The 20,842-nt window shown below is 36.2% G+C and overlaps 1 protein-coding gene across 4 annotated transcripts in view; it reads left to right on the forward strand.

Annotated features, from left to right (window-relative positions):
• Positions 1-20,842, forward strand: part of CADM2 (cell adhesion molecule 2) — a 697,459-nt gene that overhangs the window by 628,403 nt on the left and 48,214 nt on the right. For 3 of the 4 annotated variants that reach the window (XM_069785393.1, XM_069785392.1, XM_069785396.1), the window contains one exon: positions 16,726-16,845. The exons of the other annotated variant lie outside the window; for it this stretch is intronic. In XM_069785393.1, the coding sequence (XP_069641494.1) occupies positions 16,726-16,845 (120 nt within the window). The remainder of the gene's footprint in view (positions 1-16,725; positions 16,846-20,842) is intronic. 4 annotated transcript variants of the gene reach the window in all.

The raw sequence follows: 20,842 nt of genomic DNA on the forward strand, positions 1-20,842 counted from the left end.
GAGGCAGGAGAGTGTAACCTGATTCACAGCTTTGTTTTTCTTATCCATACTGTGATTTCCTCTACATTTTTTCCTTTTTTCACTTCTACTTCAAGAGATTTTCTGGCTTTCTGTTTATTAACGTTGCAGAAGTTTCATCTGGCTTCTATCCCTTTTTTCCTCTATGAAATCCCCTCTCAGTGGGACTCAATCTACCAATTCTCTCAATTTCTGAAGTTATCTTCCTAACTCAGAGGCGATTTAGACAGGTTTAGCGTAGAGAGAAGCTTGCCTAAAAATGGAAGGTATAGTTTATCATAATTAGAGATTAAGGTTAAGCAAAGTATTTATAAATATTAATTATACAAACCAAGCAAAATTGTCTCATGCCTTTAACCGGACCAACCTAGACAGAAAATTGTACAGAACAGTAGTAGTTTTTCCACTGTAAATGATGATGAGGTAATACTGTTTTGATGTTTAGTGATGGCAGTGGAAATAAATATTGCTATAAGCAGATGAATGGCAGTCTGTCTAATATAATTAGGATCTGATAACATAAAAAGTCTTTTTAGATTTGTACTATAATTAAAGAAATCAGACTTCAGAGAAATTGAATATATTTGAATCAGATAAAAGGCATGGGCTGTTAAATATGCTCATGCTGCTTTGCTGAATCAATACGGCTGCTACTTTCATTTTTCTTAACTTTTATTATTAATAATAAATGTCAAGAAAACACTTCATGAAGTAGGAAGGTGGGCACAAAGTCAGAGTTTATAGGCAGCAGTACAAAGGCAAGACGTAGTTTGCTCAAACATTTGTCTCATGCAGTAACAAAGGCACAAGCTTTAATGCCTGTAGCTGTTGTCATTTCTGTATTCTAATTGGTGAGCTTAGTGCTTTAGAAGTGAACATTCTGGCTAGACATATTACACCCTTTCTTTGGTAATGGGCCCCAGGCAATTTTCACTCTCTTCCAATTTATTAAGAATTTTTGTATACTGTTGCCCAAATACTAGTCATTAATCATCAGTAAACAGAGCTAACTGTCAAACTCATGATGCTCAACCCAAAAACATAGATTCTAATTGCAAAACTTAGGTAATAACTGCATTGATTTAGCTGGAGTTGAGCAAGGAGGTGGTCCATCATAATCGAACTGAAGACACAGTTGTTATGTATGTAGCAGTAGTTCATAACCTCTGGATGTCACTGCTGAAGACTTAGTTCAAGATCACATTGAGTAGGTGACAGAAGTCCACGTCATTGGGAAATCTTAATGGAATCAGCAACATTTGATAATTTGCAGACCTATTTGAAATAAAGTACATTGGTGAAATATCCTGATTTGCCAATCTAAAGACACACATTCAATTAATTGAAATATTCAGAGCTATAATGTGTTGTGTACCAATTATCTGTCAAAGCAATATGGAAATTAACATTAATCAGCAGCTGTGGGTGGTCAAGGCGGTTCTTACTGCCACAATTATACATACAGTAGAAAGTGATTGAGCCAGTAAGTCAGCACCTCTGGAGAATAAAAAGTGGCATAACATATTCCCTTGACTTCAGCCTCTCAATTATGTTGTATTTTTTTCTTGGGCAAGCTATTTTTTGCAAATAAAGGCAACTGAAAGACCAAGTTACATCCTTGTTAATATTTTGAAAGGTACTTTCAAACGGAAGATCTCCTACAATGTGTATGTAAGACCAAAGGTCCCACTGCACCTTTCCTTTGAACTATAATGTATCTTCCACCTGCTTGGCCAGTGCCATTTCAAAACATTTATCATCTTAGCTTTCACAGTAACCTGTGGCAACAAGTTTCTGAATTGAATTATGTGCTTTGAGGGAAAAGTATTCTCTTCTGTTTGTTTAAGCCTGCTGCTTGATCTCTTCACTTCCCAACTTTCCAATCTATTTGGCCTCTTTTGCTGTTTGTGCTGTAAGTATGCAGTTAAAATCACTTTTATTTTCATGCTGCTTCCCTTCAACAGATTTTCAAATATTTCCACCTCTCTCTCAATTTCTCACTAATGATGATCTTAGGCTCTGCATTTCCTGGATTCCTGTCCCTTTTATCTACTGTCCTTCTTTCACAGTCTCTTTTTCACCTTTTTCTTCATTTTTGGTCTGGTAGTAAATCTCTGTGATTGACTGTTTTCCATATCTGGAACAGCACTATGCCAAACTTGCACAAAACACCTTAGTTTTATTAACTGGTGCTTCCAAAAAGATTTATAGAGATTCACCTTCTGTGGCCACCCATAATTCCAGCACCATGCACTTTTACTTCTATGCAAGTTTCTTTTTAAATTAGTAGAAATTCTGGAATCCAAAACACATCTGAAATGAGACAAACTCCATTACCTTTATCTCTTCTAGATTCCTTTATCTTTGTCTGTTCATTTGCCCACTATCACATTTTTTATTATGTTTCATTTCTGTTGTGATGTTCTCATAGGGGCCCCTCTCCTTCCTTTATTTCTGTAACTCACTTGTGCACATGTCTCATTCTATGAAAGTAAAAACTGAGTAGAACCATAATTTGAAATAAAACTGAGGAGGTGAGATTTTTTTCTGTTTTCTTTGAAAACTGAGCTTATTGGATAGGCAATACATCTCCTGGTTTGCAAATATTTTCACTACAGGCCTCTGAGATCTTGTGCACTCTTTTTGGACAACTTATCCTCATAAACATATATCAAAAACCATAAAAAATATGCACTGAAGGCGTGTGGTGGGGGGGTAGGAAAGAAAGGAAGCAGAATCCATGTGGAGCAGCACGCTCATCAGTAATCTAGTTGCCCTCTATTTTGTTGTTAAGACCCTGGACATTGAGGTAGCTGGACAATTCTAAAGTTTCCTTCTTTATAGTTCCTGAGTTGAAACATCTCATTTACAGACACATCTCAGAAAAAAGGCTTTCTTTGCCTGTGGGAAAATCCTACCCTTTTGAGTGAACAAAGCTTGGACTTTGCGAAAAGAGAATTGAGCAGACCTGTGGTGTAATGGAACAATAATAATATGTACAGCTACAATAGAGGGTGTTTTCAGTAAAAAAAAAAAAAAACAACCTTGCCCTTTCAGCAATCAAGGCATATCAAGAATATGAGGCTCGGAAGACAGCTTAGGATTTCATTTGAAATTCAGTGCATGTGAATACCTATGCTTTTCAGTTTTGAGGGTTTTTTTTTTATATCTGTGTTTGAATTAAAAGGAAGAGGGTGTCTCAGTTTTGAGTCCTTAAAACAGAGGTGAAAAGTCTCTCCTATTCCCATCTTATAAAAGTAAAAATAACTTTAAAAAGTACAGAAGACAACTCACAGACAGAGGAGCCTGAGCTTTCAGCTGAAAAATAAATAAATAAATAAAAGAATGCTCTTGAAGACTTTCTCCTTCTCAAAAGCCTTCCTTCCCCCCAAACCATCTCTTCTTTTCTTTTTCTCTTTTCCCCTTCCCCACTATACATGCATGCATACACACACACAAAAACAAACAAACAGAGGTCTAGTAACTTATCCAGGAAGAGATTTTTTTTTTTTTTTTTTTACATCTTCATATCTTTTGAAATCCACAGCAGCTGGATGGTTTTCTTGCAAAAGCTGAGGTGTGGAGGAGTGAGGTTTCACTGTGGCAGGCCTGAGAAAGTAACTTATTATAACCCTATGTTAAAATAGCATTATAAACACACAGAGAATTTCATTCAAGTGTTATTCTGCAAAGCATAGCCCTTCAAATTGTGTTGAAATATTTTGATTTTGCATCTACATCAACATGCTGAAGTGACATTAAGGTATCTTTATCATAATATTAAAGTTAACTTCTCCAGAGGACTCTCAGTTATGCTGAAAGAGGTGGCCCAGACCTTACAGAACAATGCAGATGAATGCTGCCCAAACAGATGAATTAAGGAATTGTTGTGTAATATAACTTTTCTTATTGGACTAAAGAAGAACAATGTTTAGTTGACATTTTCTGGTATGAGAAGTCTGTCAAGAAACTTATGGTGGAATTGTTGGCTTAATTTTATGGATGAATTATCCAGCTATTATCCCTGCACACTGGCAAGGCAGCTAGTTTGAAATTGCTTTTTGTTGATAAATACCTGAATGGTAGGGTCTATAGTTGAGATGTGTGAACTGATATTTCTTCATTTATAGTGACTTTAGAAAAATAAGATTTTTTTTTTTTTTTTTCAGATAAACAAAAAATTATTTTGGAAAGGTCAAGAAAATAACATTCTAAACCACAGTAACACTTTTGGGAAATCTGTTTGACACATCTACATTTTTACATTAAAAATTACATTAAAATTTACATTAAAATACTGGGTTTGATAATAGAAAACTTTTAAAATAAAATAATTTTGCTAGATGACATATGGAAGATTTTGATTTTTTTTTTTTCCATAGTGGAGTACTCATTGAAATTATTGAATTAATGGTATTTTGGTTGAATTAAATCTGAGTTTGTACTGGCTTTATTTTTTTTTTATTTTTTTTTTTTCTCTGCTGGTGGATGCAACAAATCTTTCTCCAGGTCCAACCTTTAACAACGTATTCTAGCATGTGTAGCTCATTCCTATCTGAATAGAATTTGTTCTTATTCTAAAAACCTGTAGCTTTAGGTAATGTCTTTAATAACACAGAACACTTGAAAATATTTAATTTTCTATGTACATATATAATTGGCTAATGTGATAATTCTTGATTTGGGTTCCCTATGTGATTTCTGAAAAGGAAAAGATTGCATGTTAGTTGTGATTTATAAGAGTTTTTTTCTCCGTGAACAATAATTGCATAAAGTTAATATTTTTGATGCTTGTATATGGGTACAGCATCTACAATAAAGTTATCTTGAACTAGATATACTAGATATATTGCTGTTGCTCTTTTGAAAAGAACTGTTTCAACTGATCTTAAGTGACGTGTATTTCTAAAATAGTGCTGTTGAGTTTATTATCACTGATTTGCTGTAGTAGCACAGCTTGCTCTCTAATTATTCTGGACTTCAAGCTTTGCTATTGCTTATACTGCTAACATTCTTGAACTTTACTTCAATTGAGCTTTTCTGTCGGAGGGGTCAGAATGTAAAATTACCATGTCTATGAACATCATATGCAATCTTTATGAAGAAAATATAACTGTTAAGAGAATATTTCACTGGAGACTGATGACAAAGTTATAGTCTAAGAGTTCCTAATGATCTTCTGTTTCCATCTAGATCTTTTATTATTCACCAAAATCAAACCATAAAGAAATTATTAAAGTGACCTAGTAATTTTCTAAATTGAAATCTTTCCTGCACCATTAGGTGCTACGTGAAATGCAGATAAGGGTGTCCTGTCTCTATCTTTCTCATATGGTGCTTCTGTAACTTACCTTTCTTTTGAAACTAGGTTGCTCAGTTTTTCACTCAATTCAAGAAAGGAAAATGATATGCTATGCAGTGATATTGCTTAAAATGTCAACTGGTGATGCTAGCCTGGTGATCAGTACCATGTTCTGTTCCAGCTGAGATTACACACCTTGGGAAGGTAGCACAAGTCATTGGTTCTGAGCAAATGGAGATAGATATAAATGCTTTGGGGAGATTGCAAACAGCATCCTGAGTCTGAGAGGGGTAGGGCAAGCTTCTGTAAAAATGACACATTTTTCTTAGAGAGCTTTGAGAAGTTCCATATCTAAGGTCTCTGATCACACGTGATGATGAGCATAGAGACTCAGAGAGAAGTAGACACTTAGAAATTAGCTCATCTCAAACCATTAATATTTCTAACCCATAATTTGATGTTAATAATTGTTAGTTCTGATTATTCTGTTTTTGCTATTTGTAATTTTAATGATTAATGACTTGTGAACTTTTTCTGGATTTTATCTTGGCCTGCATTTGTATATTGTATAAAGGAAAAAATATTCAATAAAATATTTCTTACAGTATTCTATTAGTATTTTACTTACAGCAAATAAGGTTTTATTCCTGCTTTGTTTTCAGTATTCTTCCAACCAAAACCCAGATCAAACTGACAAAAATTTGAAATTTCTCTGAACAAAATTTAAAAATTTTCATAACATCTTTCCTCAGCATAGGTTCAGTCTAAATTTGTGGTGGGACCCAAAGAGTCTTTAGCCCCTCCTCCAGAAGGAAAACCTTTAAGCTGCAATCACAAACTATTTTTTCTAGCTCTTACTGCTTAAATTCTTGACACAATATAACAAAATTCTCTTTACTTTGTAATTAAAGTAAAATTTTTTTTGCTAAATCATATCATAACCTTTCTGCATTGGATCTTCCTGTCTTGCTATGTCTTCCTGTGAATCACTTTGGCTTTGTCTCAAGGATTCAGAACTATTTTGAGAGCTTTCAAGAAAGCTCATTGCATTGATCTTTCTGTATGATTCCCATGGAAAGGGGAAGAGACAGCAAAAACTAACCAGGAAGATATTAAAGGTATATCTCAAAACCATTCTCAAGTTGCAGGGAGAAAAAAAAAAACCAAAAAACCAAACCAAAACATGAAAACCATTGCTAGCAATTATGCCTATGTATCTACCAAAGTTGGTAAAGTTGGTTGGAATGGCCAGTGCCATATGGGGATCTCCCACAACACCCTGATTTCTTTCACAAGGCTGCGGTTCCCTCACTAGCACTAAGAAAGCTCTAACCCCTTTTGAAGAAACTTATCTGGCAGGTGCCTGTGAACAGGTGTCCAGATATCTGCTACGACAGATGGAGTTCATGTCATGCTGTAAAGTGATGTGTCATTTGTTAGAAGAGTGGTTCAAACAATTTTCAGTCAGGATTACTTTTCTTTTGTTAGAAGGCCTGAAGACAGAAGAATTAAAGTTTTCATTCCTTTTTTTCTTTATCTTCTTGATACTCGGACATGCATTTCCTTTACTTTTCCTTCACTGGTATCCACACAGTTAGTTTACTCCCCAGATACTCACTTCAAGAAAAAAATTGCTTTTGCTTGGTAACCTCATGCCTGAGGAGGGTATATCTTTCAGCTGAAACTACCCATATTAATCCTCATGGCAAGTGAAGAAAAAAATGAACCAAAGGAGAGGAGGAAGGACAGAAAAAAAGTTTGACAGGGTAAAACTGTAGGAGTGGGTGAAGTGTTTTATTCTTTAGATATCGCTGTGGGTCGTTGCACTAGTGGATTTGTTTTTCCCTCTGTGGTTTCTGTGTTTTATATTTTCTGCAGGTTTCCTAATCCCTGATTGGTAGGAGGCAGGGAGGAGTTGAAGGAGGCTGACATGTTGAAGTGCTAGTTTGCTGCTTGATTGAGGAGAGCTCTGGATGGCTTTCATCATTCACAAGCAGGAACTAAAATCTCTTTGCACTGCTTTGTGTATCATTCTGTTTAAAACAAATTAGCAGATATGACCAAGCATTCTTTATAACAAATACTGTGATATTCCCTTGGTGAACTGTCCTGTTTGGTGGCTTAGTAGTTAAGGTACCAAAAGTCTGCCTGCCTGAAGGGAAACCGGATAATTTTAATAAAATTAAGTCTTGACTATATTGCATGTGTCCCACCATTCATAGCAGTGTGTTATACAAAGCCAAAGAGTCATGGGGGCAATTCAACTACATGTATAGGACTCTTTTGAGCAAAAAAAAAAGACAGAGCATAAAAGATTGACAGCTAGAAAGACAGGGCCTTGTTTTCTCAGCTAATGTATTATGGTGATAAAAATGTGATAATTAAGTGTATTAGTCAAAGACAGTGCAAAGAAGTGCAATAAGCTATGTTTTAGGTTGCAAAGATGCCATTAACTTGCTCAAGGTGATTTTCAATGCGATACAGCTATCCCACTGTGATAAAGTATTTCAGATTAGTGTTGGACCCCTTTGAGTTTATTTTGAAATAAAGTAATTTAACATAAATAACATTCTATGTTATCTCTTTTTACTAACCTTAAAATTATTGCAGTGAGTTTTGAGTTGTTTAAGCAATTTCAGTGATTTGTCCTGAATTTCTCAGAGAAATGAAAGTAGCAACCATAATAAAAGAGATCAGCAATCTGTTTAGCTCCATTTAGTTTCAACACTTGTATCCTTAATAGGGAAATTTTTGACATTCTTTTGCACGGAAAGAGTGAAGTGTCATTCTGAGAAAGCTGTCATCTTTGCTGAAGGCTGCTGGTATCTGAATTTGTATTGTACATTAGCTTTTCCTTATAGGTTTTCAAGGGCCAGCTGCTGGTACTTTATTTCATTTAATTTTGAATACTCCTATTTTATGGCTTGGACAAACAAGGAAATATGACTTGTCTGTTTACTTAAAAAGAATAAAAATGAACATCACAGCCTTAATGTGATTTTTAAGTAGTAGCAATGGGCCTAGGACACCATATTAATAATGATAGAATGCTGCACTTCTGGGGCAAATCATGCTGGCTTTATTCATACAAGATGTTTGGTGGCTTTTGTGGTAATGTTTTGTCTTGAATGCAGTGAAATTGGCACTTCAGGTATAAGGACAACTGCTTTTTTAAATACAATTTTAAGAGATTTTGTTTTCTTCTGTGTTTTTGATTGGTTTGGTTTTTTAGTAGAAGATTAAAATGGGACTCAGGAGATCTGTTCTGAACTCCCCTGTCAGGCTCAGAAGTATGTAAAATATAAGACATTCCGCTTAATTCTTCTGTGTTCATTTCCCCAGCTGTGAAATGGGACTAATGCTACCTCCTTTTCCCTAACATTTGGTCTGTACTGTCTAAATAACGATCTTAAAAAACCTCAAGGCAGAAATCCATTCTTTACTGCATATATATTTGTTAATGTAAAGTTGTGAACAAAATCAAGACATGTGTAGATAGCTTTTTATAAATAAAGCTACTTCATTTGAGGCTGCAGTCTCAAACAGTGCTCTAAAACTTTTTTTTATTTAAAATGCTGAATTACAAAATTCTTTTTCTTAGCCTGTTGCATGCTCTGCAAATTTTACTTAATTTCTTTCAGACAAGTTGCATAAGCTTCAGTGATTTGCTCAGTGCAGTATTTGTAACTACTTTAATTAGAAAGATGGGCTTTTATACAAGTTAGAATGACTTGCTTAAAATAATAGGCTTTATTAGTATTACTACTTTTAAATGGGAAAGGACTTTTTTTTAACTATTGACAAAACTTACAGTAACTTTGTGAAAAAATAGGTCTTACAGTATAGTTTTGGAGTAATTTGAAGTACATATTGAACATGGAAGATTAATCTTTCTGTTGAATACTTGTTTCCATTTGTCCTTAGAGGTACATCTTGCAGTAATAACCATTAATAAAGTAAAACTTAGAGCACTTGAAAACAGATTCTTCAGTATTCAAGAATTTGCCTACTTGAGAATTTAAATTTTCCTTGTACTAAGATAACCTTCAATATCTAATAGTCAGGTCAAGTTTATCCAATCTTATCAAATTTATCCTTTTATGTTCTCTGTGTATCACCTGTTTTTAGCACAATTAGAAATTAAGAAATAATGCATTACAACCTATTTGTTTTCTACAGTACAAATGTTGCAATTCGTATAATCTGCCACACCAAAACTGAACAGCAATAGGTAAATGTATTGTGAGATACTACATTCTGTCAACTTTTATTCTTCTACTTCACTGAGAGCAAGAATGGTGAGCTTTTGAAATGGCTAGACTGGTGACAAACAATGAGTCTGATGGACAATGAAATTGGAGCGTGTCCCAGCATCTCAGAGCCTTCATTGCAAACTTCTCTTTCTGTTTCAAGGGAGCTGTAGCTAGAGTGCATTTGCTGATCACAAATTCAGTGGAGTGGTGTGGGGAGCAAAATGATCCCTAAAGTAAGCACTGAGGTCTTCAAAAGTCAAACCCTACATTTTGAAAGTTATCAGACACTAGTGCAATACTTAAATGTTCATGCTAGATGCTTTCCTGTGAAATGCTTGATTCAGGTTTCCTGTGCTCCCTGTGTGCAACTCCACTAACTATGTGTGCAACAGACTACTCTAGTCTCCAGGTGACAAAGCTGTATTTGTGGCAACATCTGTGCTGTGGAAAAAGGTCATGTTTTTCCAGCCAGGAAAAAAGAAGAAAACAAAAAATGCCTTTTTTGTGTGTGTTTACTGCTACACCTTGAATTTTAGCAAGTACTCATGAGCATTATAAAATGCATAGACCCAGTGCCCGCTAAATCCCAAATTCTGTTCTGTGCAAGGGGAGATGTTCAAGAGGAAGGGTGGGGGCTGCCTCTGCTCAGCATGCTCTGCTTGTTAGAGTCACCATGGAAGGTGGTAGAGGTGGGTTTTCTCTAAATATCACTCCCTGGCTACCTGACCCAGAGCCCCACAGCACTGCATGAGAGCTGGCCTGAGGCTGGGCAGTCACACCTGGCTAGGGGGAAGGAATTTGCAGAGCCAGTCACTGCTTTCAGCCCTGAGAATTTGTCCTCCTTTACCACATCCTTCCTATTGCATTAAGGTGCTTCCTTCCCATTGCTTCTTTCTTTTCACCTGCCTGAGAGCCACAGCTTCCTGTTTTCTGACAGCTCACACACCTGTCCTGAGTCCAACCCGGCTTTACTGGTGGAAAATCAGCATTTCACACACCTGTAGTCTTTGTGAGTCCTGCTGTTGCTCTGGTGCACAAAATAAATGAGATATTCAATAGAGGAGTTGTTTGAAGGCAGTTAAGGGCAGTTAACTTTTTCTTCATATTTCAATGTCAAATGAGATGGTATAATCAGAAATAACTTGCTAGTACACCTTGTTTTTTCATATTCATCACATTTTTTATTTTGTCATAAGCAATTCTGGTCAGAACATGTGTTGTAAAGTGTGCCATGGTGTGATATCAGGTCCTCATTTTAAAGGATGAACTTTTCGGTGATTTGGGATGACACCATGCTGCCAATACTAAGTACTAATATTGATATGGGCTTGGTTCTTTTGAGTGATATTCTTAACTTTCTAAGGATAGAATTTGGGCCAGGGATGTGCAGATACCAATGTTTTGCTTGACTCTTTGAAAACAGAAGGAGACATTGTCTTTTTTGCTGTAATTTTGTAATACTTCACCCTCCTTCATTTGCTACTGAAACCTATTGCTTTCAAAATAGGAACCCACCCCCCCGCCCCCAAACTGTTAAACTTTCTATAAGAAGAGAGAACTATTGTTCTTTCCAGTTCCTAACTTAGGAAAAAAGAGCAATGACATCAAAATTCTATTATCTCTTAAAACTTGATTTTTTTTCCTCTGTCCTGACTGTGCAACCAAACTATGTTTAATCAAACTTTAATGAGCTGTCCCACATCTTCTAACATTTAATATCATCTAGAGGCCCATGAAATGCCTTAGAATCATGGGACTATGTGAATTTATTTTCTTTTTTTTCTAAGCTGTCTAGCCATTTTAGCCCCAGCTGTATGTCTTGCATTATGAACTCATCCACCGGAAGTCTCTAATGGTTTTAATTAGGGATCTAGAAACACATGGAGCTTTTGTTAAAAGGGTTTGGATATTTTTTAATGACATCTGATTTGCTAGCAAAAATGTCAAGCACATAATTGCCATTTCAGAGTTTCATAAATCTGAATCAATTAGTAAAAAGCACCCCTTGACCTCATGTCCGTGAGCCTTCATGATCATTCAGTCTAAGTGCTAAGGAGCTATTGGCACATGATATTCAAGCCGACTGATCCTTTTGTTCAATCCATTTTTCTCGGAGCAAGGCTAAATGCAGCTCCCTTTGAATTTAAAACCTTGCTAAATTATTTAGTACTACATACCACAGACTGATTAAATTTTGCACGGAGTAGTGAGATTGTTTCCCAGGTAAGTCATCACTCAGTTCAGTTTACCACTTAAAATTTCTTTCATTCTCAGTCAAAATACAGCAAGGGCCATCCATCATTATCACTTTGTCCTTTAATTTTTCTGTCAGCCTTTGTCAAGCTTGAAACAAAAGCCTTTACGTTTTTATCAACTGCAGCTATTGTCTGAATTGTGCTCAGTCATTTCAGAATATCGGTTGTGTTTTTACCAAACAAGTCAAATATTTTCATATAATATCAAGTTCTTTCATATAAGCCTGCTAAACCAAACAGAACCATTTCTCATTTCTTTGGAAATGGAGAGTAAAAATGCTTAGGGCCAAATCGACAGTGAGAGTAAATTGTCCAGGCTCCCTGCGCTTAAGTGGATGAATGTCTTCTGCCTTAGTAAGAAGAACGCAGCATCAGTTCAAGGAAGAAGGAGAGGTGAACAGGAAATTTTGATCAGGCAGAGCCTGGCAGTGTTTTGAGCCGACCTTGTACAACACTATTCTGCCACTCATAAACAGACGACATCTGTGCCTCTGCTAAAGAGCAGCCTCCAGACCAAGCCAAGCGTTGCAAGCTCTTCCTTTTTCCACTGTCCGCTCGCAATCAGCCATCAGATTACCTCCTGTCTGCCTTCACCTTGCCAGTGCTTGTCTAGCTTGATGGCATGCTAACAGACAGTAGTGGCCATGAAGAACGCCTTTCTAAAACCTTCCCCATACTTCTCTCCGCATCCACTGAACTGTGACATTACATCAGGTCCTCACTGAAAAGAGAGGTCTTAGCTGAGCATTTGCTGCTTAGCTCAAACCACTCTGTGACACTAGACAGAGATTAGGAGCCCGTCTGTTTCACTGAAAATCCAGTTCAGGTCTTACCTGTATAACCTGTGGGAATATAAGTGAAAAAGAGTTGGGACTGCAAACAGTAACTCCCCTTGGCATGAAGCCTAACCCCTTTTCTATTTCCAACAACTTATGCAAACAATTAGTTCTCTGTGAATTGTTTGTATTTCAGAGGTAGCAAGGTGATGAAGTGAATACCAGCTTAAATACATTATTGAATTTTTGACTGAGTATCTGTCTGTCAACAAACATTCATTTTAGGAGTGAGGTTTCAAAATTAATGGTGACAATTATTGCTTGACTTCTAGATCTCTGAGCATGGCTTTTCTATCTTCTCTGGTTCCCCATCTGCAAAATATAGCTATTTTCTGCTTCACAGGAGGCTAAGGATTAATACTTTAGTATTACTGAAATAGCGATCTGGTGCATTGATTTAGGTATGGCTACTTGAATTAAAAAGTTCTACTCTGCAAGGTCTCTTGGTTATAATCATCCACAGTATTTAGTGGCATGAGAGTCATAAACAAAAAAAACGGTTTCAGCTGAATATTGTGTACAACTAGATTCAGAAACTGCAAGGCCAGAAAATGGAATTAAGTTTCACTCCAACACAGGTTTCCTGGGCAGAAATCTGCATATCCATTCTGTTAAGATCCTTCTTGACAGAGAGCTCAACAGGACAAATCGACATAGTCCATTTGATAGCATGTTTCTGAGCAGCTGCCAACAGGGAGCTCTGGATAACATAACATGTGCCTTGCCAGTGGTGTAAGATAGGTGTGCCCTGCAGTAAAAAAAAATGACCCAAAAGTCACAGGACTAGAAAGAGGTCAAATTGTAATTCCCTTTTCTGGCATGCAAATGAAATAGCACCACTCTTTTCACAATACAGTGATTCATATGCCTTAGACAGAAGCCTGTGCTGTTGAGTAGCAGTTTATACTTGTAGTCTGTCTGATTTTGGGAACTACCAAACACACTTACCTCCTACACCTACAATACATGATGAAAGAATGAGGGGCAGTGCACGTTACTTCTCTTTTTTTCTGAAGTGCATATTCTGCATTTCATTATGCAAAAGCATTTTCAAGGCAAAGACAACTAAAGTTTTCATGAGAATCCATAAATCCAGAACTGATAAGGAGCCTTTCTATCAGACTCAGTAGGACTGGGGGCCCTGTACACCTAAGTCTTTTGAATGTGAGGCTTGGGTACTTTTCAGAATGTTAATCTATGCCTGGATTTGGGCTGTCCAAGTTAGGGTTTAAGGATGGGATGTGGTCCAAGAGTTCCAAAATGTGTTGTCAGGAGAGCTGTGAGCTATTCCGTTATTTTACACATACATTCTTGTTGCAGACTCTTATTAAAGAAGCAATTCTACTGGGCAGAGCCTGAAACCTAAGCAGGTCTGAACCAGTCATTTCTAGAGTCCAGAACAGACTTAGATTTCATTGCTTGGGCAATGCCATGCTCTTCAGGCTGCTGATTCCTGGTTGCTATCTTGTACTGGAGTCTTTGAGAGCAAGTAATTGTAATGCTGTGAGCAAAGCAGACCAACTGCAGTCATTTGCATGGTGAATATCACCTTACTCTGCTAAGAAAGAAACAAAGCTAATGCTATTGCTTGTATTTATGTTTCTTTTGAGAACGTGTTTTTCTCTGAGGCTTCTGACAAGAAGCCATTTTGATGTTTGGCATCAGAGTTTGTGACTTTGATTGGGAGACTAATTTCTGCACAAGTTTTCATTATTCTTGATCTGACCAGAAAAGACGAATCTATCACATCTGTATTAAAACACTGATATATCCTAGTTCTTGTTAACGGGTCTGTTTCCTAGGTAGCCTTTTTTTTTTTTTAAATAAGAAATCTTGTTGGAAATACTTCAATCAGAAAAGAAACCAGCAAGCAATGAACTTCTAAATTCACCAGTGACTTGTTTAAGCTATTATGTGGTAGACATAGGTAGACAGTGTGTTGGCAGAATGGAAAGCACTGTCATAAAACCATAACGGTATTTGCCAGTTGCAGTTAACTTGCCATTGCAGTCTTAAGTAAATGGCATATTTAAGAAAGGTAATTAATGGAACCGTAAGTCACACTAATTAGATTTTATGTACAAGACTGATTTGTAAAGCTTTCCTAATAAACAAGGCTTTGCTCTCCTTATGAAGTAAGTGGTTTTTTTCTGTTTGATTTCATTTTTAGCACACACTTATCATGGGAGGAGTTTCCCTTTATGAGAAGCAATTGCATATATCAGTACATGTGACATGTATCTTTTTAACATGTTAATTTATTTCTAATGCTTGTTAAACGCAGTTCTGTTTAATTATTGTGGTACTCACTACAGGTAATGTTACCATTTTTCCTGGTGATTAATGTGGCTACATTGTGGGGGTTTTTTAAAAGCCTGTTTTAATTTTTCTGGCTTGGGAAAGTTTTGTACTGAGAAACAGGTTAAATATCAGTGTACAACAGATGAAAGAGGGATCTCATGCCATTTTCTGATGGCTTGAAAAGTGGAAAATCCCACAAGTATAGATTCCAGAGAGAATAGTGCTGGTGTTTATCAAAACCAGAGGAATACAGAAAATTGTAGGTTACTCATAGATGTTAACTGACAAGGAGACTTTTAAACTGGCAAAATAATCTGTCATCCAGTATGAAAATAAGGTATGCATGCTAATGTGAAGTTTTAAGAGAGTAATTATACAATGCTAAACTCAAGGACCCTGTGTCTGAAATGTGTTCTGTAGGGCCCAATACTGTAAAGCTCTGAGCTACTTCAGCTTCCATTGATTTCAGTCAGAATTGATGGCACTCAGAGACCAATTGCATTTCTTTCCACAGCAAGGGAAGACAGATTGTGGGTCAGATTTTTACTCTTTTATTGCATTGAATAGCACCTTTCAGAAATATTTTCACTGAAATTGGTGTGGAATGGGTTACTCACCATCAGCTGCTGAGAAACTAGTCCTTTCCTTTTAAACCTGCAGTATAAATAATCTGAAAAATGTCAGATGATTTTTATGTCCTCACAGAAGTGCTTTTCTCTAGTTCTCTTCAGGGCTTTTGTTTATTTGTTCTTTAAAACCTGCAATCACCTTATAAGCAAAGCGATACTGGTCTTTATTGCTTTTGGCAGTGTAATCAAAGTATTTTCTATCTGTACATCTGGTTATGTTTTGCTCTGTACTGGAGCATTTTGCAACAGACTTTGTTGGTTCCTCTGCAACGAAGCAGCTGCACACCTAAGCCTGGCATACCTACACTTACTTGATCAAAAGCTGAAGGGTTTTGTAGGATGTTGTCATCAGGGCTATGCATTTTTTCTGACTTGTATACACAGATTTTTACATTTAATTAATTTAATTAATTTAATTTTATTTAACTTTAATTTAGCATTTCTGATTTTTAGTTCTAAGCTGGTTTAGAGAAATACTGATGTATTAACAATAAATTTTAAGTGTTAAGGATGACTGAAAGATGACTGTGCCTGCTAATTAGGGTAAAAATTTTGAAATATACTCTGCTCTGGATCTTAGCAGACAACTGTGTCTTAAACAAATGTGTGGGAAGAAGAAAAGCAATCCGGAAAAAGCAGCTCTTATAGTTAGTAGCATTTTCTCCCCTTTTTCCTTCCATTGAGTCTGTCTGAAAGTGGGTGTTTTAACATACAGCCATTTCTCGTTAACATGTGTGTGTTTATTTTAGCATGATGATGTTGTTTTTTTCATCTCCCACTCTGACACAGCATGTTTCATCTGTATATGGTTTCTACTATATGAGACATTTAAAATGGCTCAGTGAAGAAATGGATTCTTGTCACTTAAACAGTCACTCTCCAGATCTGTGGAAACTTGGTCATTTTAATAGTGTTTTAAATTCCATATGCTCGAAGATTGACTATAAAAATTGAGAGTGATATAATGTCAAGAATTTAAAGGTACTCTGTTGTACCAGTAATAATTTGTGTTAATCATGTTTTAATTCAGTCATTTTTTACATACCTGTATTTACAAATTAAACCACTGTTATGTTTCTCCTTTGTTTGCATGATATGATTTTATTTTATATTTTTTTTTCCACTCACCAGATGTTTTCAACACTTTGCTTCCCACTACTGTCATCCCCTCCCTTACCACTGCAACAGTCACAACCACTGTAGCCTTAACAACCAGCACAACCACATCGGCAACAGCCATCAGCACCAGAGGTACAGTATGCTTCTTTGTTATGGCCTGAAAAACACATTATAAATAGGAAATTATAGGTTTGATTTTTAAGAAGGATAGAAATTGCTAAAGAGAGGGTTCAAATACTTTAGTTCTATATATATATATTTAATGGAATGATCCACAGGATGGTGCGTAGTTAAGAAAGATTTCCTATGACCTTGAATATTTTCATTGCTCTAGCAGTGTGTATGTGAACTTTGACAGGATGCTAAATTTATTGGGATACATTTGCATTTAATTTTTTTTAAGGTTAGTAAATTAACTTTAATGTAAAATGCAAGCAAGCTATTTTTAAATAAACATGACCTTTTAAGACTGGTTATTTTGGGTGCTAATGTTTAAAACAAGGTAGGTGTCTCGGCATTGGAATTACTGTTGATGCAATCTTGCTTGATAACAAAGAGGAATCGCACTACATCGCCCTTGTTAGTCTTTTACAATTTAAGGTATTTCTAACTTAGGGATGTCTTTATCTTACCAGTACTAGAGTAAATGAGCTGAAATTTCTCTCTCCCCTCCACATCCCCCATCCTGTTGGGTTTTTGTCTGTTGTAGCTTTTTAAATGTTTCCAGTAATGCTTTGCTTTGTTATGAGCAAAATATAAAGCTGAATTTTACTGTTGTATTCAGTGACTGATCATATAACTGTTCAATAATGAAGATGTGTGTGCAAGCTTTTGCAGATTATCATCTTCTGGGTAGCTAGTAATCTCTCACAGTAAGTGAAATGGCGGAAGGTTCCTATGTGGTCTATTGACGGCTTTCATTGTGCAAGGAGAGAGGAAATAATATTCACTTACCACACTGCAAGTATTCACATGATGAGGTATAATTATCCCACGAATCTTAAGACAGGGTTATGAAATCTTTCCTTTCTGGAAGCATTGTTACGAGACAGTTGTAGTGACCTGTCTAACTTGCAAGTATAAGCTGAGCTAAATGCAAATCCATTGTATAAAGATTGTGATAGTATCAGATTACTCAACTTCTTCCTCCACAGGGCATTGGTATTTCAATATCATGGTCTTCGTGTAATAAACTGACAGCAAACCTGAAAGTACATTTTTAAGCTTTAATATTATTTATAGTGTGAAAAAAAATTGTTTTTTTAGTGAAAAAGAGTGTTATAGTAGTCCTTTCCCCTCAGAAAAAAATGATAGACCATGGAAAACAGCCTAGTGCACTCGGGGTCTGAGTAGTTGCAAGAGGAACATTTCCTGAAAAGGAACAGGATGACAAGAATGACCATGTCTTTATGAAAGAGTGGTTTGAGTCAAGCAGCAGAAGCTTCCCAGCTTTCTGAGGGCTCAGCTACTGGAAGGACAAAGTGCTTAGTGTGCCATGTTGGTGTTTGCTGTCCTTAATAAATTGTTTTCTTCTTGTTATGTGGTCATAACTAAATTATGTTGCTGTTGTGATTGTCTGTTTAGTGTACCAATGTTATTAAGGCATTGTGTTACCTTCTAAGTGTGGTTTAGGACCTCATTTTCCTTTACTCTGAAGTGTTCATTTTCATAATTTGTATGCCCAGCATCAAGAAAAAGATCCAGAAAAGGAGAACTCTCGTCTAAGCTTCAGGTCTAACATGTATGAGAATGCATGCAATTTGATGCTACAGTAACAAATAGATACTGCTTTAAGAGAAAGTAAAAGAAGGAAATCTGTGTGAAAGTGGTCAATCACTAAAACACGAGCACTCCCTTTTCCCAGAAAAATAAGTGAATGCAGCAAAATGGCTGAGAAGATGAGACCACTTCAACCTCAAGGAACTAGTAGATATGGTCTCTTGGGCAGATAATCTAAGAGACAAAGGAGTGTGGGAAGACTGTTTCTTGAACAGCTTATATTGAAAGAAAAATGACAGCCTATACCAATGCAGAGGAAAAACAGGACACGTAATAAACTAATGAAGTTGTCTATCTAACAATCTAAGAAATCAAAACCCACAAAAATATAAAAACAAGATAAGATGACTATAAGCATAAGTCACAGAGTGTATCACTGTGGAAGAAACAGGAAACCAGACATAAAAATCAGAAACAACCAGATGCAAAAGTAATTGCAACTGGCAAGGTGTGAGAAATTTAACAAAACAAAACAGTTTAGAAATATATTAGATGAAAGACAAAAATAAAGAAATGTAGTGATCCTATTCATGAATGATTAGGGCAAGGCTGAAGTAATTGGTGTTTTATCCAGCAACAGATGACAACTGGAGTGGTGTTTCTAATAGGGGTGCCACACTGACAGATGGCCACAAATAGAGACAGATCAAAGAATAAGGACAGTAAGTTTAAAGATATGCTCTGCAAGGAAGCTGAAGGCACCAGTTTGTTTGGTTTTGTGTTCAAAAAAGAAAAGGTGGTATGACTCTGATGAGGACTTATTTTCCAAGTTCAATGGGGAAAACAAATCCACTGAATCAGTGGCAAAGGCATTTAGTGGGGAAACTTCCTAAATGCACAGGAGGCAGAAACGCAGTGTAGCTGTTGAAGTTCTACAACTTCCTTCATCCTTGCTTTCTGTAAAAATGCTTGATTCCCATGGCAGAGGGAAATGGACAAGATGCTCTCCTTAAGTCTCTTTCTCTCCTATCTTTCTTGGACCCATAAACAAAAATGTTCACAAACTGACAGTGAATGTTGTGTAGGCAGAGTTCTGCCATCCTGAAATACTAAACTGAACCTTATCTAGATTGTCAGAGCACCTACACACCAGAGGTACAAATGGAGTAAGAGACATTTTGCAGAGGATCAGATTTTCAGTAGTACCTGTCTCTGGCTGAGCAAAAAGTATCATATAAACATATTTTCTTTTGAAAATTCTGCTTCTTATTCCAGTAAGATTTTTTACATGAAGGAGTATATAAGGACATAAAGTTGAGAAACTATTCATATATTTTCAACCTTCAAAACAATTTGTTGTTGTTGTTGTTGTGTTTTAGCTTACAGGTATGTTGGAAGCAGCATTTCTCTTTATCTTACTTTATCAGATCTTGTTGGATCATGCCTTAAAGAAACAGAAGTTTGCCCCAGCTCGTAGGATAGTACATAGTAATTAATAATATCTTTGAACTGGATTTATTTTTATTATTTTATTATTATTATTTTATTAATTATGACTTGATACTTAATAATCACCTCATGTAAATTTTACAAGACACTCCTCTATTCTGAATGACTTGTACATAGTCCTCCCTGAGGATATATTACTCCACATCCAGTCACAGGAGATGTCTTTACAGGAATATGATACAGGATATAAAGAGCCCAGAGAGTCTGTAAATCTAAGGCATTTTACATTATGATGATTGTACCTCCTTATTACCAAAAGCCTGAATTAATGGGAAAAAAAATTCTCCAAACCATCATCAGTTAATTCTAGAACTGTGTGACTCATCTCTGTCTTAATTTGCATGGCATTTAGTAAACAGCATGAAAAAAAGCTACTGATCCAGTTGGATGACAACATGATAATTCATAAACATCCTGTTTAGTCAAACTTTTCACTTTCTCAGACAAACGTATGCTTGCCTTTGTGCTCAGTCCTTCAGGAATTAATTATTCTTTTACTGGTACATTACCTACTAACTCAAAAAATCTAAACACCGTTTGATGCCAGTGAAGAGTATTGCCCTTTATATATTTGTCAACAATATCGTAAAGCCTAATAACCATGATGAAGAATGTACGACAAAATGAGAATGAAATGTATGAGAAGAAACAATTCTAGAGGACAACAGAAAGAATAAGTATACACTGTATGAGTAGTTTCCTTTCTATCAGATTTACGTAATGTTATCTGTGAAAGCTGTGCACAGATCCATGCTAGTGTTCCCTTTTGTGACTAGGAAGAGGCACAAGAGGATTGAGGATTTGCCCCCAGTAGTGAAACAAGGGATGCCTTCCTTGGATAAAGTCTTTGTTAGCATGAAGTCAATTTAGATGGTTCTGTGCCAATCCTTCAAAGTCCCAT

This window comes from Haliaeetus albicilla, chromosome 6, assembly GCF_947461875.1.
Source record: "Haliaeetus albicilla chromosome 6, bHalAlb1.1, whole genome shotgun sequence".
NCBI classification, from domain to species: Eukaryota; Metazoa; Chordata; class Aves; order Accipitriformes; family Accipitridae; genus Haliaeetus; species Haliaeetus albicilla.